The sequence below is a fragment of the Schistocerca cancellata genome, chromosome 1, assembly GCF_023864275.1.
Source record: "Schistocerca cancellata isolate TAMUIC-IGC-003103 chromosome 1, iqSchCanc2.1, whole genome shotgun sequence".
Taxonomy (NCBI): domain Eukaryota; kingdom Metazoa; phylum Arthropoda; class Insecta; order Orthoptera; family Acrididae; genus Schistocerca; species Schistocerca cancellata.
This window is the reverse complement of record NC_064626.1, coordinates 610,935,810-610,960,978: the sequence shown is the minus strand read 5'-3', so window position 1 is coordinate 610,960,978 and position 25,169 is coordinate 610,935,810. Positions and strand designations below refer to the sequence as shown.

Genomic DNA, 25,169 nt, shown 5'->3' with positions numbered 1-25,169 from the left:
TTACTCTAGCAATTATTAATCATGATCTCCCCCCCCCCCCCCCCCACACACATATATATATACCTGTTCATGTAGCATTTATATCCAGAATAGGAAAGGTAATACGGGTTGTGTGCAAGGTGTATTTCACTGTAAGACAGCACCTTCCTGAGATAAAATCAGCCCAAAAAGTGCCATCCGTCAAAAACATCAAGTATTTTATACACTACGGATGTCAAAACAGAGCTATTTATGGTATACAATGTACCTGTATCAGTATATAAACTCCTGTTTCAGTATATAATATGCTGTATAGAAGTAGCAAAACAGAAAAAATATGGTTGAAATGGTGCCATAGCCAATGGAAATAATTTTTTAATTAATAATTATAGGCTTAATAGATTCCACTCCAAAATTTCAAACTGCCCAGGACTACAAAGATAATGTAGTATTACTTAAGGGAATCATTTAAATTGCATTAGTTTTAGATATAAATTAGATTAGTTTTAGAATCCAACATGAGTTCCTCGGGTTATGTATTTTAGTACTACATAATCACATTTAATGAAAATAATCAAGGGCAGCTGAAACATGGAACTTACCTTTCAAAACATGTTTCTTCTGTTCAGTATCTCTCTGCCTCCATGTAACAAACAACCCTCCCCAGAGACCATGGATAAATACAACATCAATTTTTGGTACATGCATGGTACGGACAGTAGGATGAAGAACATATATGCTGCGAGGAAATCTGCCATCTTCAAACTCTTCATCCAAATTGTAAAGGGCCTTAACTGCAGGTGATGATATTTGAATATCTGGTTCTCTAGACCATTGAGCTAGAATACCTATCCAACCTAAAATTAACAAATATGCTAAATTAAAACAGCACCCATGTACGCACACATGAGAGAGAGAGAGAGAGAGAGAGAGAGAGAGAGAATAATCTCAGCAATAAGCAAAAATGTCACTTGAAATTCTTATCTGTATTTACTTTCAAATTTGACAGTTGATGGGCAGAATAATTAGTATTAGAAAAACATTCGCTGGCTTTCTCAGGCTATTAAACTATTAGAGTCGACACAGCTGAATAAGTAATAGTGAGTAAAAGACATTTAGTGCCAGTAGCTATATTTGCACTTCCAGGTAAAATACATCGAACACAACAACCAAGGAAGATTATATTACACACATGAAACTAAGAGCGTACAATAGCACCAGAGAGGTCTATTATATTTCACATGCTGCACTTTGCCGCTGCCTCACACGAAATATATTGTTCACACAGTTACAACATCCTGCTTTGAATATATATTTTGTGGTTTGCCTTCACAAGATAAACCAAATAGCCCCACAATCTTTTCAAACTTCTCTTTGTCCAAAGGTTTTGTCAGAAGGTCAGTCAACATGTCTTCTCTGCGCAGGTAGTCCACTGCGATGTTCTGTTGCTCAATGTGGTCCCAAATGAAATGGTGTCCTATATCATTATGTTCTGTCCTAGCACTAGTGACATCAGTTTTTGCTAGGTCAATGGCTTCTTTATTGTCACAGAAGATCGTTATAGGTTCCGTGATTAAATTGGGTACTGTTTCACATATTAATGTTCTTAGCCACAATGCTTCCTGTGTGGTGTAAGATAGCACCATATAGTCGGCCTCTATGATACTCAGTGCAAAAGTTTTTTGCTTTTGACAGGACCATGAAATGAGGCCCACCATTAATTTAAAGCAGCAGCAAGTAGTGGAGTGTGTATCTCCCAATTCACTTGCCCAATCAGCATAGTTGTAGCCTTCCAGTTTTGCTTTAGCTTCTTTATGGTATCTTAATTTGTGGCTTGAAGTTCCCCTTAGATATCAAAATATCCTTTTCACAGCTTTCCAGTGCTTTTCCTTTGGGTCTCTGCAATATCTGCTCAGTGCGTTGGTGGCAAAAGCATTGTCAAGTCATGACGTTTGAGACAAGTATAACAAACTCCCTACTGCTTCTAAATATGGAACATTCTTGAAAGTTTGGAAGGTAGGAGACGAGGTACTGGCAGAAGTAAAGCTGTGAGTACCGGGCGTGAGTCGTGCTTCGGTAGCTCAGTTGGTAGAGCACTTGCCCGCGAAAGGCAAAGGTCCCGAGTTCGAGTCTCGGTCGGGCACACAGTTTTAATCTGCCAGGAAGTTTCATATCAGCGCACACTCCGCTGCAGAGTGGAATTCTCATTCTGGAAACATCCCCCAGGCTGTGGCTAAGCCATGTCTCCGCAATATCCTTTCTTTCAGGAGTGCTAGTTCTGCAAGGTTCGCAGGAGAGCTTCTGTAAAGTTTGGAAGGTAGGAGACGAGGTACTGGCAGAAGTAAAGCTGTGAGTACCGGGCGTGAGTCGTGCTTCGGTAGCTCAGTTGGTAGAGCACCTGCCCGCGAAAGGCAAAGGTCCCAAGTTCGAGTCTCGGTCGGGCACACAGTTTTAATCTGCCAGGAAGTTTCATGGAACATTCTTATCACATTCCACATCTGTCTCATTTATATTTAGTCTCACTCCTACTTCCACTGGAGTAGTTATGGATTTACAATCACTCATGCCAAATTTCTTTAAGATTTTTTCTGTATATAGTGATTGATTTATGCTCAGTTCGTATCCCTCTTCATCCTCAGTGATCTGCATACCAAAATAACGTGTAACTTCTCCCAAATGATGCACCTTAAACTTGGGTTGCAGCTGTTCTTAAAAATTCTCATTTGTCTTTCGTTTTCAGTCAGGATAAAGAAGTCATCCATCCATATTTCCGTTATTATTATTATTATCCCTTCTCTTCTCCTTTTATAGTATACACTGGGATCTGCCTTAGATTGCTTCATACTCATATTTATTAGAGTTTTATGTAGACATCTATTCCAGCAATGTCCACTCTGTTTAAGTCCATAAATAATTTTTCGCAAATGCCAAATCTTTTCCCTTTCTGATTTGGTTTTCATGACTTCCCTTGGTGGAATGACATATATCTCCTCCTCCAATTTCCCATTTGAATACGCTGTTGTTACCTCCATATTATGAATTGTTAAATTTCGCTTTGCTGCCAAGGCTAAAAGATATCTCAATGAGGCATATTTGACTACAGGTGAGAAAGTTTCTTTCTAATCTACCCCTTGTTTTTTTGCGAATATCCTTTTATTACAAGTCATGCTTTACATCTTGCAGATGAATTTTCAGGGCTCTTCAAAGTGAATACCCATCTTCCCTGTAATGGTTTTTTATCTGCTGGCGTATTTACCCATTCAAAGGTTTCATTCTGAGATAAAAATTCCAACTCCCTCTCCATTATTTCTTTCCATTCTTGAGAGTTTGGTCCGCTCATTGCTTCTTCTGCTGTTGCTTGGTCATCATTAAAAGACTGGGCTGCATACATCTCAAAATCTGGATATTCTTTCGGTTTTGGTACACAAGAAGAATGCCTTACATTGTTCTCTTCATTTTCTTCGCTCTCAATCTCATTGTCATCATAAATAGTCTCCATTTGCCTTTGACTGTCCTCTGTGTTCTTCATTTTCTCTTTCTTCGTGTAAGGTTTCACCCTCGGAACTAGGGGCAGTTAACTTAGTAGTCTTGCCCTTCAGAGTCCTTTCTATTTTTAAAGAATACTACGTCTCTGTTTGTAACTATCCTTTTATTCAATGGATCCATTAATCGGCAGCCATTTTAATTCTCAAAATAGCCTACAAAAATATGTTTTGTAGCTTTTGGGTCCCAATTTCCTCAGAACTGTTTTAGTATGTGTGCCACTGCATCGCACCCAAAAACCCTCATATTGCTTAGGTCAGGTTTCCTTCCTACCCATATCTCATAGGGGGTTCTATTCCTTAACGCTTCTGTAGGTGTTCTGTTGTTCAAATATGTGGCCGTTGATACCACCTCTGCCCAAAAATATTTTGATAGTCCAGCATCAGTTATCATGCTCCTTCCTTTTTCGACCATGGTCCTATTAGCCCTCTCAGCAACCCCATTTTGAGATGGGCTGTACCTTATGGTAGTTTGATGCCTGATTCCAATTTTTGCCAGAAATGTATTCAATTTCTGGTTAATATATTCTCTCCCATTATCAGGCCTGATGATCTTAATATTCTTTCCCATCCACCTTTTGACCATATTACAATATTTCTCAGAAGCACCTTTCACTTTATCTTTGCAACTAAGAAAATAAACATGAGTATATCGTGAATAATCATCAAATAAACGTCAGAAGATAATAACTCCCACCTATGGATTTGCACTCCATTGGGCCACATACATCTTTATGGATTATCCGTAAGACCACTGCAGATTTACTTATACTAGTCCTGAAAGGTAGCCTCACTGGTTTTCCTTTAATGCATATCTCACAAGGGTCCTTGGATACACTATAATTCTGTATTCCCTTTGCCATATCCTTTAATAAAGACATACTCTTTCTATTTAGGTGTCCAAGTCTATGGTGCCATAAAAACCTTCCACTGAGTACACTGAATGACTAACATTTCTATGTTTACTGTCAATGGTATCCAACTTAAAAATACCCCTTTCTCGTTACTTGCTATAGTTATAACTTCACCACTTTCATTGATTACTCTCCCTCCATGCATGTCAAAAGTGACTGTATTTCCCTTCTTGACAATTTCTCCTACAGACAGTAGGTTAGTCACAACATTTTTTACATAATGAACCTCATGTGCTGTAACCATAGTTCACCATTTACACTTACAAGTAGGTCTAATTTCCCAGCCAAATGACATTGGAGCTTGCTGCCATCAACAGTAGATATTCCCATATGAGTCTTATCTTTAACATCATGAAGAAGAGATTTGTCTTTGACAATATGCACAGATGCACCTGAGTCTAAAATCCATTCCAGCTGACAATTAACCACATTTCCAAAAGAATAAAAACATGAGTGTGCCTTACCTGTATTATTGGTCTCTCACTGGGCTGTCCACCACGTACCTCCTTTGCTGCTTGTCTGACCTTGGGTTTACTTTTTCTCTGCACTGAGATACAATATGCCCCTTTTTCTGACGTCTACAGCACCTCACTGATTTCTTTCTTTTGTTTTTTGAATAAAGAGCAGATGCAGTTTTCTTCTCCAATACATGAGAGTTTGAAGTACTCTTTACATCCTGTAGGATTTTCACTTTAACACTGTCACCCGTGATTGGTATACCTGAGCTTTCCAGCCCCATAATCATAGGTGCATACCTTTTGGGCAGTCCTGCCAACGGTAGTGTCCCTATTCATTCGTCAGCTATCTCAAACCCAATGTTTCTCAGTCGATTCGACATGGCTATTATTTTGTTGATGTATTTGTCTATGATTTTGCATTTGTCCAGCTGATTGATAATTAACTCACATAATAATCCTATTTTCCTTTTAAGATCTCCATCCTCAAATGCACTTCATAATTTGTCCCAGACTTCTTTCACTGTTGCAGCTTTTTCAATGTGAACATAATTAATTGAGTCAACCAGTAATATCAACTTTGATTTTGCTTTCCTGTCCTTACTTGAATAATTCTGATCTGTAGATTTCATTGTCCCATCCATCACAATCCATAGGTCGTCCAAACGTAAATACGCTTCTACTGCAAATTTCCACGTTGCATAGTTTTCGCGACCCATAAGTCTTTCAATCTGTGGAATTTGTGCCACGCTCATTTTAACGGTAACTTTGATCTTTCTTAACGTAAAAAATAACTTGTACTTCATACAAATGCACAACTTGGAACTTTTCCAATACTTTCTCACTACTATATTATGAATACATTTATTCCAAATGCATCACTGGGACCGTAACCCATTAGAATTGACACAACTGATTAAGTAATAGTGAGTAAAAGACATCTAGTGCCGGTAACTATATCACACTCATAGCAGTGGAAGTGCAAAAACATAACATAATTTTTTTTTTTTTTTTAGATATGAAATTTCATCATTTTTTCACTTACTGTTGGCTGCATTTGTTGCTATAGGTACATTTTTCTTCACAGGTAAGAGAGATTATTTGATGAATTTTGCACAGCATACAAACAATTCTTACAGGAGTATGAAACTCTAGAATTTTCCAAATCTATTAAAAACTGTGGTAAAAATTGAGATAATTAATTACAAAATTTGATTTTTTTCTAAACATAAAGTTTAAAATGTAACACCTCATTCATTTTTTCATAAATTAAATAGATTCTAGAGTTTCAGACACCTGTAAGTATGGTTTGTATGCTGTGCAAAATTCATCAGAGAGTCTCTCTTGGTCTCTCTTACTTATTAACAAAAGTGTACCTATAGCACCAAATGCAGCCAACAGTAAGTGAAAAAATGATGAAATTTCACATGTAAGAAAAATTATTTTGTTATGTTTTTGAACTTCCGCTGCTGCGAGTGTGAATCCTGAAACCTTCCTGATCATGCTGACAAAGTTTTATGAATTTACTTGTAAAAGTATAGACAGTGGAAATTAAAATGTCCTGTGGTGCCTCTCTTGCTCCACGTCGGCCTATTTGACGTCCTACCCCCCTTAAGAAGGTTAGTATCTGGCATCCAATTTATTCAGATCTCACCAGGTATCAAACCTACCAGGGTTGGTAAAGGCTGAGAAAAGTACATTTCTTGGAAAATCAATACAGGACATGATAAAAAAAAAGAGCATGAAAGGGTATAGTGAGCACCAGAGTCAAATTAGGCTATAAATATTCGGACAAGACCAACAGCAGTGTACAGTCTGTTTGGAGTCTTGGCAGTAAGTACACACAACATAACTCTAGGAGTACAGCAAAGCATTCAGAAAAAATCAGAAGCATTGAGTCATCAACAGGCATATGCACAAAGGCAATAAACTTGCTAGGTTTTGGAGTAAATCCTTTCTCAAGCTATGCCACACACATGAACGTGCGCACACAAACACACAGATATGTGTCATGCGCGCACACTAGCATCCCTATGTAGTGCCAGCTAGATGCATTTGGTTGTCTCCAGATAGCACTACGTAATTGAATTGTGCGCCCAGCCAGCACTATGCAGGGGCAAAGGTAGGTGTGTGTGTGTGTGTGTGTGTGTGTGTGTGTGTGTGTGTGTGTGTGTGTGTGCGCGTGCTCTACCTCAAGAAAGGATTTACTACAAAAGCTAGCAGGTTTTCTGCTTTTGTGTGTGTGTGTGTGTGTGTGTGTGTGTGTGTGTGTGTGTGTGCACGCGCTAGCACCTGAAGAAGAGGACTATGTTGGTTGTCAAAATATTGTGCATATAACAGGAACAATTCAACTCAACACAAAGAAGAAACCCATTACATTGCACAACAGTTGGTACACTCAACTAGGTTATACATTCAACTGGGTTATCTTTAATCCTCATGATAAGGATGATTACACTTGCTAACCAGTCATCTGGTAGTTACTTAACATCTGTTAAGGTACTGACAAACCGAGTCAGCCAGGATATCTCTTTAACTAGGATACCACTTCATGACAGAATTTCATCATTTCCACGAGTCCCAGCCTCTATCCAATCAATACATTGTCCTGCAAAATCGGGGATTTCCAGTGAATCACATACACTGGTGAGCCAAGACATGACTACATGCTTAACAATGTGTTGGCCCATCTTTTTGATGCTATACAGCAGTAGTTCCATGTGCAGGGATTCCATAAGTCCTTGGTAGATTTCCAGAAGTATGTGGCAGTAGATGTCTATGTACAGGTCACACAATTCCTGGAAATTATGAGATGACATCCATGGGCACAGAGCTGGTGTCCGAATACATCCTAGATGTTCAGATCTGGCAAATTTGGTAGCCATGACATCGATATGAGTTCACAATCATGCTCCTCAAACCACTGTAGCACAATTTCAACCTTACAATAAGTACAGTTATCCTGCCGTAAGATGCCATAGCTGTTGGTGAAACCTTCAAGCATAAAGACAGACAGGTGAACCGACGTAATCTTCACATAGTCAACAGCTGTCATGCTGCCTTTGATTATTATGATGTAACCCAGAGAAGGCCAGGCAAAATACTCCATAGTGTAATACTGTCACCACTGTTCCATGTCCAAAGCATAGTTTACATTCTGAACATAAATTCACCTGGATGACAGTGGATCCGTACATGGCCATCAATCTGGTCTCACAATAAATGATTCATCTGACATGGCAAAACATTTCAAGTGATATATGGTCCAGTCTCAATAATTCCATACCCACTGCTGTTGAAATTGATGCTGTAAGGTTAACATGGAAAAGCATCATGATTGTTTGCTCCTAAGCTGCATGTTCGACAATGTCAACTAAAAGGTGTGCTGTGAAATACTTGTTCCTGCATCAGCATTGTATTTGTCATCAGATTTGCCACAGAATGCCTCCTATCCCACTTTACAGAATGGGCTAGCATCCAACTTCCATGTTCTGTGATGAGGCATGGACGTCTAACACAGTGTTGCCTACTCATAGTTTTATCATCCTTCAACCACTTTCCACAGAAGCTCATGACAGTAGCACACGAACAGCCTACCAGCTTCGTCATTTCCCAGATGCTCATTCATAGATGATAGGATATAAACATCTGCCTTTTGTCACAGCTGCTTGTATCAGTGGATTTCCTCATTTGCGGGCCATATGTAACTAGAATGAATCCCTATTTGTCTCTGCTCCACTGATACTTTTTCCTTACCATGTCACATGCCTGCATCACCACCAGATGACATTCAGTATTGTGGTAGACAGTGGTCATAATGTTTGATTCATCAGTGTGATTCTCAACTAATCTGTTCATCACAGCCCTCACAGCTTCTGTTTTGATGACTAAACATTATGAATTTTTTTTTACAGGTTTTCCATTTTTTCCAAGCTGTTTTCTCTTATACTGTCTTCTGACATGTTTATGGAATCTTCTGTCACTTCCTGGTAGACCAGTTTCACATCTAAGGTTGAAAAACAAACTGCATTTTTGTTTTATGAGTGCTACTATTTATTTCTACACATGTTCTGTCTGTAATAATATTTGTTTCTCAATGTATCAGGGCACCAGATTCATGATGCTGACCTCCTATGATTGTGATATTAATACACTCTTGAAATGTTGGCCAGGTAGATACACTTTATGTGTTATTGAAATGAGGAAGTACGATTCTACTGTACAATGCTTCTTCCTGGTCTCTTATTTTCCACCATTTGGTTTTCTTTGGAACCAAATACTTTTTTACTGCTTACTTCCCTTTCTCTTCAGGACGGTTATAAATGGTTTGTGCTGTTGGGTGACTTTCCCAGATAGAGTAACCTTAGTGCCTGTCAGAAAGGGAAAAATCATGTTTCCGTACAAGGATGAAATTCATCTGAGATTCAATGTCCAAGGCACAGGTGACCACCTTGCATACTTCTTATGTGTACCTTAGCTCCCCACAAAGTACTAAGAGACTGTTAACAAGTTTCTCACACAATTACTGTGATGCAGTTGTTGAATGATGCACCACGGCACATTAGTTTGTAATCTTCTCCATTATCCTTGCATTTCTGATATTCCCATCTAATCTGATCACATCATATGTACTACATACTGTGGCAGCATTTGAGGGTGTCAGCCAATTCCACGTGCTCCTGCTCAGTGTTCCAGTCCTTAAGTTTGGAACTTGCACTATTAGCAGCTTAATTTGTACCAGCTTATTTAACTAGTCCCAGTCCTGAATTGCAGTCTTTGGCCACTTCTCATGTTGCTTGGGTGAGGCCAAAGGCTATCTCCCAATAGCCAATGGTCTGCTTAGGGAATTAATTTTTTTTCCTTCATGGGCACTAATCAGCATTGAATCATTGGGTGTAGGATGTTCTCATACATGGCAGTGGCCCACTGCATACAGAGACATGTGAAATATATCCAGAATGAAATTTTCACTCTGTAGCAAAGTGTGCAGTGGTATCAAAGTTCCTTGCTGATTAAAAACGCGTGTTGGACTGACACTCAAACTCAAGACCTTTGTCTTTCACAGGCAAGTTGTCTACCAACTGAGCTACGCAGGTATGACCCACAACCTGACCTCAAAGCTTTACTTCTGCCAGTACCTCATCTGCTACCTTCCAAACTTCACAGAAGTTGTCCTGCAAAACTTGCAGAACTAGCACTTCTGACATGGCTTAGCCATAAGGCAAAGGTTGAAAGTTTGAGTCTCAGCCCATGACCCAGTTTTAATCTGCTAGGAAGTTTCAAGTCAAATAAATGTTTTAAAAAAATCCATGTAAGTGCAAGTAGAGCTCACCAACAAGGGTTCCATACAATCTTAAGTCTGTATATAGAAAGTTCATTCATCCTGGGAACTGGGCATTTCAATGATTTCTGCAGTTATTGGTATCAATACTGGCAAAGCATCAAAATATGTGACATCAATGGCTGTCTATTTTGACTGCATTGACTTAGAAGCTTAAATGTTTTACAGCACAAAGGGAATATAGATATTGGTATCTGGCATAAATGTCAACTTCATACGTCTACAGGTTCCTGACAAAAAGGGCTCTTGACACACATATGGACAGATACACAGTCGGATAACAAATGACAAAAAAAATGTCATGTGAGATACTTACAAATTAACAATTTTTTGATTTTTTCCTTTAGTTGTGCTATGAAACTTTGTTTTCACCCAATTTCAAGATTCATGATTAATGGGTGTTCCCTTTAGGTTTTTAAGAGTAAGTCGGCGAGTATCAAAATACGCGACATAGATAGTCATATCATTTTATTGTACTGACTTAGAAGCTCACACTGCCAAGGGACTGCAGACCTTAGTACATGGCATACAATGCAACTTCATATGTCTAACTGTTTCTGAGAAAAAGGGTTTTTAACAGTTGGGCAGACACCAAAGTCATCCTATAAGGGTTCCGTTTTTACCGTTTGACATACAAAACCCTAAAAACAGCAACAGTTCATTATAATACAAAGACATGTAGGTCCACAAAAATGTCTTTAACGTGTAAAAAATAAAACTCTTTTTTTATTTGCTTAAAAACAAAGTAAAATGACCAAAGACTGTCAACTGTACAATAATGGTTCAGACAGACATGGTCAGTTGATCACTGGCTAAGAAGAATGAACCAGTTAGTCTGACGCACATTATAGTATTCTACACAATAGTTTGGGCAGAAGTCCACATGACACACAAATTCTTAAATGTTTCTCTACACCCATCTAATTGCTGCTTCCCAAAATCCAAAATGCAAAAAAAGAGCCAGTTAGTCTGACACATGTTACCATGTTCTACATAACAGCTTGGACAAGAGTCCAAACGAGACACAATTTCTTAAATCCATCTTAAAATCCATGTGTTACTCCCTGGGGTAGTATCCATAGCAGATGCTAAAAGTTCATCCATGTTCTACCTTGGCAGCTCCCGGAAGCTGAACCACCTGTGCCAGTGACTAGTAGATTGCCAGCTGGGGAAAATGCTGAGTATTGCGACAGACATGGAGGCTTTGCAGCAAGGAAAAATGACTGAGTGCCCAAGTCTGCAGGCGAAGCATAATGACATCATGGAAGCCTAGAGATCCTGTTATACTTGTGATGAAGCAGTGTGTCACAAGGAGGCCTAGGCACAATGCAACAATAGGTATTCAGGTGCTGAACCAGCACAAAAGAGGTGCTGAAAGGTGAAGCTGAGAAAGTTTGAAGTCACTAGGAGAGCTGACAGCAAGGGAAAACCAGGACCCACAATATCATGGTCATTCCCGCCACCACAGAGCAGACGGGAAGCACCACATAAATACCCCACCCTTCTTAACAAAAGTGTGACTGCTGAGGATGGATTGTTGACTGCCCAATGCATAGTCTCAGCCCACGTGTCAGTCGCAGCTAGCCAGTGAGAAGGGATGCTACAGAGGTTGACCCTCGGGAGGCATAGCTGTCTTCAATCATCTACAGAGCTTGAGTCCGTCTGGAAGGATGCTGCTGCTGCCATCTGCACTGCCAACTTATGAGATAACGCTGATGGGACATGAAGGCCACAATCACCCTGAAGGCCTGCTGGAGGCTTGACCTGAGTGACTACGATGCTGTCCATCATCTGCCTTTGACAATCTCCACACATCAGCAAATACTTCAGGTGGACCTAGGGTCGTGACTCATGAGTGACAATCTTCAACATCAATAATAGATTGATATGTAGAGCTGGAGGCTGGTGGTGTCCATGGGTTGATGGTCACTCCGTGAAGTAACCGCCAGCTCCCGATGCTTCGCTGCACTTGCAGAACTGTAAGTTGAGCGCATACCATCCCTCTTTTGCTGACGAGGATACAGCTCTTCCAGTCCAGCTGTAACATGGCCCTTTGGAAGGCATTCCTGTATTGCTGCTTAATATATGTGTTACTATGTTTTCTTTGTACTCTCGAGCATAGCTAGAGCTCCAGGACATCATCAAAACAAATTGGTGTCCTCTTATCAGAATATTAAACATAATCAATTAAAATATAGTACACCAATATTTGCAGCAAGCATCACCAAGTAGTTCAGTGGCAGATGGCATGGTGGTAAGACAGTGTAGAATGGTGGTTCAAATCCCAACCAGCCATCCAAATCAGGTTTTCTGTGATTTCTCTAAACTGCATAGGGCAAATGCTGGGATGGTTCCTTTGAAAAGTCAGGGATGATTTCCTTTCTCAATCAAGACTGTGCTCAGTCTCTAAAGACCTTGTTATCAATGGGACATTGAGCTATAATCTTTTCCCTGTTTACAAACACCACAAAACATTAAGTCTTATCCATGCTGAAGGAAACAGTCACAAGCCACAGCCACTATCCTATTTATTATCTCTTTCCCCACAAACTCAGTAATCCATCATATCACTAGATACAATGGCTTTAGTTACCCTTAGATGATTTGAGACTTGTCACGCATGAAACAAGTAAGTGTGTACTGGTAATTTATACTCTTTGTAAACTATCACGCAAAAGACGGCAGCAGGCAGACACAGCACCACAGTGACCACCAATTTAGTGCTGTGAAGATTTAAAAACCTTTGCACTACATTCTGGTAAAAGGCTCCAAGATAATGCAATGTACAAGTTACAGTCAGAACAAAACATTGAGAGGGAAAGATAATATCCTTATCAGAAACCATAAAATATCTAAGAGTATAAACAGCAATGTTCTTGCTCATAATTTTAATTTCATTAGTGACATATTAATGAGATGAACAAATACAAGGTTTATGTGAAAATGTCACAAGAAACATGAAAAATACCTCATTCGAATTTTGAAATTTTCCTTCGAGTGAAACCAAGTGTGCCACATTCATGTGCTGGCTTGAAATTCTACATTTACTTATGTTACTGTTTGTGCCACTTCTGCATAATTTTCATTGATTATATACATACTCATTTGTATTGTGATATATTTGAAATTTCAAACATTTGTGTGTACTGTGGTAAACTCATACTGCTATTGTCAATTTTAACCTTAAACTTATTTGTGATCTTTGAAAATGAACAGTAAGTCTATCCTCATTCAAATAATCATTCTCTAATTTCATTGTATAATTATGTAAGATATAATTTATTTTGACCATTTTTGGACATTTACAAAACTATATATTTGGAAATTTTCTTAATTTTTGAAAGTTATGAAAGTTGTGGATTATGTTACTTCATAGAAAATAAGTGTTTGTGACTCACAGTTACTGCCAAAGAACAGATCATCCCAATTTGGTGTCTATCAGTGCAAATAAACACACATTCCCGAGAATTTTCAGAAATTACTATTGTCCAGTGCATGAACTTATTCAAACTATTAAATCAGCATTTGAGGAGTGACATTTCAAAACGCGATAGGTCCAATCATGGTCAAAAATTAGTTTGAAGTGAATTTCTACTCTACAAAGTGTGCTACAATGAGCTATGGAGTTGTTTTCATTCATAATGATATTTTTAACGGCTTAAATCAGTTACAAAATTTGACTTTTGGTTCAAAGTGCAATAAGTCCATCAGTGAAATTGGTTCAAATTCCATTTACTGCCGATTGCTAACAAATGTTTTTTCAGTATGACAAATAAAAGCTGTGGCGCAAAGACAGATTGCGTTTTAAAACTTCACTACAATGTATCTGTTGTATACCCGTACCACTTATTGTCACATGAAACAGATTGGTTGGCTAGTATCTTATTTATGTGGGAGTTTGCTGTTTGTGAAAAATATGACTAATGTGGGAGGAGTTGTAATATAGGGGGACCACTCCTCTGGATCTAGGAAGCAGCAGAAAGGCGTTGTGTAAAGAAAGATTCAGCAGATGGAGAGGTAAGATGTTTTAAAAGACAATTTTTTGTGAGATTGTCTACTAAACTGGTTTTACTACACATACTAACTATGTGTTCCACTTTAATTTCTGGATAGGAATCCAGTTAAACGTGTACTAATTAACTCATTCAGATACTGTGATAAGGATCCTGAAATGCTGGAGTTTGAGCCTCCTTGTGGACACAAAGAAGGAAGATTCAAATTCTGTACCATCCCTGTATACCATCTAATCAGGAATAGGATGAAGGTCTACAGACACTTAAACAAACTACAGCAAGACAGGATTTTGTCTTCATTTATGGTTGTCTCCAATCTGAAATGACAACATCCTTGGAACGAGGATAGAAAACTGAAGACTCAAAGTTTCAGGTCAGAGTAGACTGCATGCAAGTTCCTGTGTTTTCAAGTTGTTTTTAGAGTTCTGTTTAGTATAGGAACAACTCGATTTAATAGCACTGCTTCTCAGTAGTTGCTGGTAATGTCATTTTTGAAAAAAGAGGAGGGGATCATAGAACAAAACAAAACTTTGCAAAGAAAGATAGTGTGATACAATTCATCACAAATTTGAAGGTTAGAGAAAGTCACTATAGCAGACAAAAAAGTAAAAGGCTGTATCTGTCTTCAGGCTTAAATGTCACGAAACTTTTTAAAATGTATAATGGAAGTGTCCCTGATTCGTTAAAAGTAAAAAAGTGGTTCTTCAGCACCATATCCTCAAAAAAACTTAATTTGGGGTTTGGTTATCCTGTAGTAGATTTTTGTAGTTACTGCTGTAGAATGAAACATGAAATAAAGCTAACGAAAGAGTTGGTCAAAAGACAAAGAGAGCTAAACAGTTTTACAAAATTATGAAAGAGAAACTGCCCAATATCTTGTCTTTATGCTGTGATCTGCAGCATGTCCAACCCTTGCCAAAAATCGCTATTGGTGAGGCTTGTTACGCACGGCAACTGTCAAATTATGCTTTCTGTATCGCAGATACTGACAATAAGTCTCCAAACTTTTACTGCTGGACTGAAGACCAGGCTGGTAGAGGTTCAAATGAAATAGTTTCAGCCTTAGTAGACTCTCTGAGTAAGCACAGAAATGAAGAAAACACTTCAAAAATAGGATTATTTTTGATGGCTGCACTGGACAAAACAGGAATGCCAATGTGGTTCATTCTCTCTACTGGTAGCTGTAAAAAAAAAATCTCTCCAGTCTCAGTGAAGGAGATATGCATTACATTTCCAGTGTGTGGTCACTCCTACTTACCTGCAGATCGACTTTTTGGTACTGTGGGAAAAAGCCTTCAGAAGCAGTCTGAAATACAAACTCCTGAACAATATCACAGGATTTATCAGAAAATTGGGAATGTTTGCAGACTAGGAATAGACTGGGATGTTCTGAACTCCAAAGACCTCTGCCACAATTTGAGGAAGCCAGTAGGGAAAAGAGACAAGAAACAGGTTATCCTCAAAAAGAAACTGAAGGGGAAAAGAATCCGTGTTGTTTTTATGATGGAGCCCTAACATGGTTTGGATGATCTGTTGAAAAGTTATATGACCTTGCTAAAAAGAGGTGTAGCAACAGATCAGATCCATCACCTAAATGTTGTCAGTCTGGTACATCCAATAAAATCACAAAAATAAGGATTTATTTGACCTTCTGAAACAATTTGGTAATAGTTGTAATGAAGATGATTCCTTAAAATTTTATGTTGACACACTTCAGAGCGACTGTGTGGTAGCGAATGTGGAAGATGAAGCTGAAGATGTAAAGTGTGATTGCTTGGAGGAGGAACCAGGATACGAAATGCTTGAAAGAAAGTTTGAAAGAATAATACTCAGAAAATTTGGAACATTACTTTTTAATTAAAACATGGGAAAACTCAAATGATGTTTTTGACAGCGATGTCCAAAATATGATTTTCTTTTCAATACCTATCAAAAACAAAGTTTACAATTTTTTTTTAAATAATAAATTAACTAAGGTGTGAAAAGAATTATTAATAATTTCAATTAACTGCTTATAAAAGTTTTAGATAACTTCGAGAAAAACAATGTATATTATAATTTGCAAGTTCAATAAAAATTACGGCTGTACACTTTAACAATGTTTGAAACTGGCATGCTTAATTTTAATTTTGAGTGAATGATTAAAGATTATAGCATTTGTAAATTTGCAACAAAATACAATATGTAAACAATTATAGTAAGCAACCATTCTATCAAATGACTAACTTTGATTTGTTTCAAAACACATTATGATCATTTGGCTGGTGTAAAACAAGAAAAACCCATAGATTTCAAAAATTAGGTTGGCAACACTGCTTTTAAATGAAGAGTGAGATTTGTCTCCCTCACTCCATTCTTCTAACGTCTTGAAGCTTAATAAATTCTCATACACAAATCCTAATTTACTCCACAACTTTGCCTAATATTAGCTTTTTGCTTCTCCTGTAAAATTTGTATTTGTGGACTAATCTCGTTTTGAAAAGTTACTTCTCATTTGTGATTCAGTTACTTGTAGTAGACATTGCAACTAACATATTGTGTTACATTTAGTTTTCCCTTTCAAGAGGAGTAGATTGTATATTATCGACATTTATCAAAAATTAACTCTATTTTGTAGTTTGTTGGCAACTGTAATTAACCTCAAAAAGTTTTAGGAAATGAATTAGTAACTTTTACCATAGGTTTTTCTGTTGCCAGAATGGAAATTTTGTTTTGTGTATTTGCTTCAAATCTTATAGGAAATTAGTAATTTTTTAGCTCCACAGATTAAAAGGTAGTCAACAGGCTTAATTTAAAGTTATTTGTTCACTGTCCTGTAAAACATTGCACCAGCCATAATGCAGCTCCACTGTGGATGCTATTCTCGAACACAGGATGAGTTAGCTGGCGTTCATAAGCAGCTGGAAATCACTCTGACTACTGTCCAACATTTGGCAACTGCTGCGAATCAATGTGTTGCAATAGCTCCTGAGAATTATGTACCTGTAGTGTCAAAACACACTCAAGTACTGCCTTCTCCTTTGGATCCTGTCTTCTCTGCGGGAAGTATGGAATTTGTCATTACTCGTCCACTTGAGTGCAAGATCCACTTGAGTGGTAGATCCAGGCATCACGTATACAGTAGACAGGGACCAGGGGGACTCAGAGTGTTAAATCGAACCCCCTAACCAACAAGTTCAAGGTACAATCTTTCACTGAAACTATAACTGAAACTGAGGCAGCAGCACTCACTTTGCCTGTTTTGTGGAAGCTTGCTTTGTCCCGTGTCAAGAGGAGTAGGTGATCTGTTAATCATTGGCAGTTCAAACATACGGTGAATAATGGTACCCCTTGGCGAAATGACAGAGGGGAGCACCAGGTGCAATCAGTGTGTAGGCCTGGGGGCTCTCATTCAACATGTTGAACAGGCTGTTTCGGCAGCCACCGAGGGAACGGGTGGAACCAGCCACAGATTGTGGTACACATTGGAACAAAAAGTGCCTGTCAACAGGATTCTGATGTCATTCTAGGACCATTCCAGCAACTGGCAAGGAAGGTTGACAACACCAGCCTTGTGCACTGAAGTTCAATGAAGCTCACAATTTTCTGCATTGTCCCCAGAACTAATCATAGCTTCCTGGTTCTTGGTCATGTGTAAGGACTGAACCAGAGACTTCAAGGGCTCTGTAATGAGCTAGGCTGTGACTTCCCAAACCTGCACCAAAGGGTGGAGAGCCGTAGGGTCCCACTATACGTCAGAGGCTGCTTGCCAGATAGTTGACTGTGTGTGGGGTGCGTACAAGAGTTTTTTTTTAAGTTAAGTGAGTCTTCACCCAGCCCATATAACAAAATCTGTAGGAGACCCATAAGTGTAAGTGTAAGGTCCAAAAGAATGCCTCCTATACACAAGAGTATTAAAATCCTAGTCAAATCCTTTTCAAACAAAATGCCAGAGTCTGAAGCACTCTTGAAAAGTAGTGAAGTTTACATAATACTAGGTACAGAAAGCTGGTTGAATCCTGAAATTAGAGTGAGATTTTGGGGAAAATTGAAGTGTTTATTGAAAGGATAGGCTAATGGGAAATGGAAATGCTATATTGCTATATTTGTCTCAGTACACAAGACTTTCAAACCCATGGAGATAGAAGTTGAAGCTGCATGTGAGAGTGTTTGGGAAGACTCACTATCAAGGGTGGGCATGAAATGGCGACTGAATCCTTCTATCACACACTAGTCTCATCTCCTGATGCAATCAAAAACTTTAGAGAAAACCTCTGTTTGCTTGTAAGTAAGTTCCCCAATCATACTGTCATCATCAATGGAGACTTAAATCATCCGGAAATCACTGGTAAAATTATAGTTTTGTTAGTGGTGGACATGACAAGACATGAGAAACATTACTAAATGCCTTCTCTGAAAACGACCTAGAACATTTAGTTTGAAACCCGACTCATGATGGAAATACACATGGTCCAGTCACATTAATGTGAACATCACTTACATTTAATGCCAATGTGACAGAAGTACTAGCTGTGGAGGATATATAAATCATGTTGGGGGATATGGACAACAGTGCTGTTGTTGTCCTAATGTGAAAATGAACCAATTTATCTGACATCCAAAAGGGCATGATTATTGGCTTTCAGGTCAAGGGTGGAAGCATTTCTGAAACAGCTAAGCTTATAAACCATTCATGTACTGCCATGATTACAGAACACTGTGCATGTCAAAATGGCACTATCCAATAGCAGTGCTGAGGCACCTGTGGTGCAATGTAGGCCATAGATGGCAGGAGTAAACAACAGCTGGACAGACATGTATAGATGACTAGATGTGCAACTGTTGAGCAACTGACTTCACAGATAAAGCTGGGGGGCTACCAACAGTGTCTCCTTACCGTTCAGTGAACATTGCTGCATATGGGACTCTGCAGAGGCAGCTGTTTCATGCAGCCATGCTGACTGCTGTTCATTGGCAACAACGGCTGGAATTTGCATGCCAGTACCATAAATGGATGTCCAATGAATGCTTACATTGACCTTTTCAGATGAATCACGTTTTACACTTCATCAGACAGATGGTAATTGTCATGCATGGCCCTGCAACAATCGTCGTAAAGATCCTGGCCAGAGGAGGAAGCTTTATGGTTTGGGAAATATTTCTGTGGTGTTCCCAAGGTGATTTTGTCATTCTGGGAGGCACAATGAATCAACACAAGTATGCCCACCCCTATATGTAGTTTGTTTTTTCTTGGCACGATGGCATTTACCAGCATGACAAAGCAACATGTCACACAGCTTGCAGTGTACATGCATTGTTTGAAGAGCACCAGGATGAGTCTATCGTACACCCCTGGCCACCAAACTCTCTGGACTCAAACCCAATACAAGAATCTGTGGGACCACATTTATCAGGCTGTTTGCACCATGGGTCCTCAACTGAGAAATCTAGCTCAGCTGGCCACGGCACTGGAATTGGCATGGCTACACATTCCAATCAGAAACTTCCAGCATGTCTCCCAGTCATCCGCACTGCAAGAGGTGGTTATTCAGGCTTTTAACAGATGGTCATGTTAATGTGACTTGACAGTGTATTAGATCTAATGGCAACAAATGTACCAGATCTCTTTAAGAATGTCCACAGTGAAACTGTTATCAGTGACCATGACAATGCTGTAGCAACAATGATTACCTAAGAGCAACTACGACAAGTAGAAAGAAACAGATGTTCAGTAAACTAGATACAAAAGAAGTGGTGTAATATCTCAATAAGGAGCCTGAAACTTTCAGTACAAGACAAGAGCAAGTAGAGGAACTATGGCACAAGTTTAAAAGAACAATTGATTATGCATGGGATAGATATGCACTCAATAGAATAGTTCATAATGGAAGGGCCCCCCATGGTATATAGTCACTGTAAAGTAACTTCTACAGAAACAGAACTACAGCATAACAGGTGTAAAATAACATATAGGGCTACAGACAGACAGATGCTGAATGAAACGCATTTAACTGTCAAGAGAGTACTGCATGAATCTTTCAGTGACTACCATAGCAGTGTATTGTCAAATGATCTTTCACACAATTCAAAGAAATTCTGTTTGTATGTAAAGAATGTTAGTGGCATCGATGTTAGTGTCCACTCACTTGTGAATTAGACAAAAAATGTGTGTGTGAATTCCTAAGGGACTAAATTGCTGAGGTCATCAGTCCCTAGACTCACACACTACACAAACTAACTTACGCTAAGGACAACACATACACCCATGCTCGAGGGAGGACTCAAACCTATTGCAGGAGGGGCCGCACGATTCGTGACATGGTGCCTCTAACCGCGCAGTCAATCCACATGGCTGGATGAATAAGACAGGAACTGAAACTGAGGATAGCTAAAATGCTTAACTGCTTTTCCAAATATTCCTTTACAAAGGAAAATACAGGAGAATTGCCTCAATTTAATCCTCATCCCATTGAGAAGATGAGTGAAATAAGTATTAATGTCAGTGGTGTTGAGAAACAGCTGACATCGTGGAAACTGAACAGAGGTCCAGGACTATATGGAAATCTTATCAGATTCTACATTGACTCTGTGGCAGAGTTAGCCCCTGTTTTAACTATAATCTATCACAGATCCTAAGAACAAAGAACTATGCCCATTAGGTGGAAGAAAGCACCGGTTACACTTGTATCCAAGAAGGGTAGTATAATGATCCACAAAACTATTGTCCAATATCCTTGACATTGATTTGTTGTAGAATCTTCAAACATATTGTGAGCTCAAACATAATAAGGTATCTGAAACAAAATGGCCTCTTCCATGCCAACCAGCATGGATTCAGAAAACAGTGATAATGCAAAACTCAACTTGCACTTCCCTCACATTACTTACTGAAAGCTTTGGATCAAGGCAGTCAGGCACACACACTATTTCTTGATATTCAAAAAGTGTTTGACTCAGTATCACATCTACGCTTATTGTCAAAATAACAATCACATGGGGTATCAAGTACAATTTGTGACTGTATTGAGGATTTTTTGGTATGTAGGATGCAGCTGGTTATCTAGAATGGAGAGTCATCGTCAGATGTAGAAGTAACTTCAGGTGAGCCCAGGGAAGTGTGCTACGAACCTTGCTATTTGTGTTGTATGTTAATTACCTTGCAGACAATATTAATACTAATGTCAGACTTTTTGCAATGCACACAGTTATCTATAGTGAAGTACTGCCTGCAAGAAGCTGCATAAATATTCAGTCACATACTGATAACATTTCAATGTATTTCAAAGACTGGCAATTTGCTTTAAATATTCAGGAATGTAAAATTGTACACTTCAAAAAACGAAATAACATAGTTCCTTGACTAAAATATCAAATAGTCACTGCTGGAATGGGTCAAGTCCTAGAAATACATGGGTGTAACACTTTGTAGGGATATGAAATGGAATGATCACACAGACTCAGTCCTGAGTAAAGCAGGTGGTAGACTTCGGTTTATTGGTAAAATATGGGAAAATGCAAACAGTCTACAAAGGGGATTGCTTACAAATCACTTGTGGGATCCATTCTGGAATGCTGCTCAAGTGTATGGGATACTTACCAAATAGGACTAAGAGCAATATTGAACATATACAGAGAAGAGCAGCACAAGTGGTCACAGGTTTGTTTGATACTTGGCAGAGTGTCACAGAGATGCTGAAGAAACTGAACTGGCAGACTCTTGAAGACAGACGTAAACTATCCTGAGAAAGCCCACTTATAAGAACTGGCTTTAAATGATGGTTCTAGGAACATACTAAAACCTGCTACTTATCACTCATATAGAGATCATGAGGACAAGATCAGACTAATTATAGCACACAAAGAGATTTAAACAATCATTCTTCCTACACTCAATACATTAATGGAATGGGAAGAAACCCTAATAGCTGGTAAAATAGAACATATCCTGTGCCATGCACTGTACAGTGGTTTACAGAGTATAGATGTAGATGATTAAACTATATGTAGATTTTGACAATGGAACTGTTGAAATATATTTGTCTATTTATGTTTGCAGTCCTCTAATTTATTTCTACAGATATTTGTCACAACATATAAATTCATGTACAGTTAGCTCATATTTGTTTTTGTTGTTTTCCCAGTTTCATTAGTGTAACTTTTATATGTTGACATGATATTCAGTCATTGTACGACTGTAAGTAAAGCTAACATTTCATTTCATGTCCAATGAGCATTGAAAGATTATAAACATTAAAGAAAATGATCAAGATGCAAATATCTAGGCTTCCACAGAGAGCATCAATGTCATTAAAATCCTTCTGGATGTAATGCCAAGTCATCATATAAGATGATATGGCAGTACACATAGAACAATTTTAATTAAAAGTAGCAAGTTTCCAAAAATACTGACTGCTGGCTATGTGTAATGTAATTCTTAATTATATTGGTACAAATGAGGTATAAAGTAGTTAAATGAAGACAGTGTGTATGGGATGCTGAATGACACTATACGATTTTAAGTGTGGGTGACTGTTACTTAACCCGTGTGAAGTTGCTAGTCTCCCATCGGGCACCTCCCCAGGTGGCAGATTGGGGAACGTTCACCAGATATGGTGGACACCTGGGAAATAAAATACCCGGGACGGACCAAAACTAGCAAAACAACAACTGCTGCCTTGTAGTTGGGAGATGGGTCTCCAAAGGCTAAGGGAAGAAAACCCTGATTAAAAATCAGCCACCCCCGGTAGGGGTTGGACACAGGGTTGACAGCCCGCTCTGTAAAAAACAACTGTTGCGAAACTTCTACAAAGTAAAGTCGGACGGATGGAGGAAGACGAACCTGACATGGAAAAGGACAAAGAGGATGGAATACAAGTAAATGAAGGAGGGAAAATAAGGAAGGAGAGAAATATAAGGCATAGATCAGATCTATATATTGGTACTTGGAATATGAGATCCCTATATCGCCCAGAAGCACTGAAAGTAATGCTGGATCAAATAATGAATCTGAAGCAAAGTATAATAGCACTACAAGAAATTAGATGGACATGGAGTGGAGTTTTAGAGAAGAAAGAGGTGAATATATTCTATACCTGAAGCAAAAGAAATAATGAGCTGGGCACAGGATTTGTTGTACACCGCCAATTAAAGCATTTGCTAATAGGGTTTACACCCATTAGTCCAAGGTTATCAACACTCAAGATAAAGGGGAAATTCTTTTAACTATTCCATAATTAATGCCCATGCACCAGCAGAAGAATCCGAAGAAGAAGAGAAAGAAGTATTCTATGAATCTTTGGAAAAAGTATATGATGAGTGCCCAGGGCATGATATTAAAATAATAGCCGGAGACCTAAATGCTCAGGTGGGGAAAGAACAGATTTATAGACCAATAATTGTCCCCCACAGAAAACATGCAACAAGTAATGAGAACGGAACAAGGCTTATACTGTTCGCAGCACCTAGAAACATGGTAATAGTATCAACACAGTTCCCACATAAAGAAATACATAAGGGGACATGGAACTCACCGGATGGAAACATAGTAAACCAGATTGACCACGTGTTGATAGATTTGAGACACAAATCAAACCTATTGGACGTGAGGAGTATCAGAGGCCGAAACATAGATACAGACCATTTTCTGGTATGGGCATGGGTGAGGGCAAGGATATCTAACACAGCGAAAGGAGTCTGACGCAGGGCACAGAAATATAATACAACTACTTTAGAATCAGTGGAAGTTAGAGAACAATATCAGGAGAAGTTAACTCGGATTCTGTAAAATGTTGGAGAATATAACAATATCAAAGATCAGTGGGAAGTGATAAAACAGATGGTGCAAAGAAAAAAGAGAGAATGGATGAAAGCAAGTGTCAAAGAAATGGAGCTCATGAGAAGCAAAAATGAAATAAGAAAATTCTATAGAGAGGTGAATGTGGCACAGAAGCCTTTTGGTAGTAAAACAAGCTTAATAAAAGATGAGACAGGGAATATAATAAGTGAAGAGAAGGGAGTATGTGAAAGATGGAGCAGGTATTTTGATAGTCTCCTCAACCCTAGAACAACTATACCAGGGAATCCAACAGAAACAAATGGGGAAGAGGATCCAGACAAAACACTACCCCACCAAATATAGAAGAAGTGAAAACTGCCATGAAGAAATTGAAAAACAAGGCGGCAGGGACATATGGTATTCCAGCAGAACTGTTTAAGCAAGGAGGCCTTCTGAAAATGGTCACCAGACTATGGGAAGAGGAGAAAATGCCCCAACAATGGAAAGAGGGTATCATATGCCCCATATACCGGGTGATCAAAAAGTCAGTATAAATTTGAAAACTTAATAAACCACGGAATAATGTAGATAGAGAGGTAAAAATTGACACACATGGTTGAAATGATATGGGGTTTTATTTGGGGGGGGGGGGGGGGGGGGGAGAGTTCACAAAAATGAAATGTCCAACAGATGGCGCTGGACAGCTAAAGGTCAGTGACTGCGCATGACAATCGTGTATAAAAGGAGCTGTAATGAGAGAAAGAATCAGATGCGCCAGCAGTCGCAGAATGTTGATGTTACCTGAAAAGGTACTTTTAGTGAAGCTGTATTATCAGAATGGGGAATGTGCTAGTTCAGCATTACGATTCTATCGCCATAGGAAGGGGATTCGAATGGGTAAAGGTCCGTTGACAAATGCAGCTGTGGCAAGAATGATTTTGAAGTTCGAAGCCACGGGTTGCTTAGACAATAGACCCTGTAGTGGCTGACCGAGCACAAGGCATAATGCTGCTGAGACAGTTCAGAAAGAAATGGAGACTGTAGCGGGTTCGTCTATGCATGGGGAAGTCAGCACTCGTGCAGTACGTCGCACCGGCATTCCACACACTACTGTTTGGTCGGCACTGAGGCGTACCCTCCGATGCTATCCATACAAAATCCATAGGCATCA

General features: G+C 38.9%; 1 protein-coding gene across 3 annotated transcripts in view; it reads right to left on the bottom strand.

Moving 5' to 3' along the window:
* LOC126182635 (protein SERAC1) overlaps positions 1–25,169 on the bottom strand; it is a 263,820-nt gene that overhangs the window by 60,259 nt on the left and 178,392 nt on the right. For all 3 annotated transcript variants that reach the window (XM_049924869.1, XM_049924867.1, XM_049924868.1), the window contains exon 8: positions 582–836. In XM_049924869.1, coding sequence (XP_049780826.1) covers positions 582–836 — 255 coding nt within the window. The remainder of the gene's footprint in view (positions 1–581; positions 837–25,169) is intronic.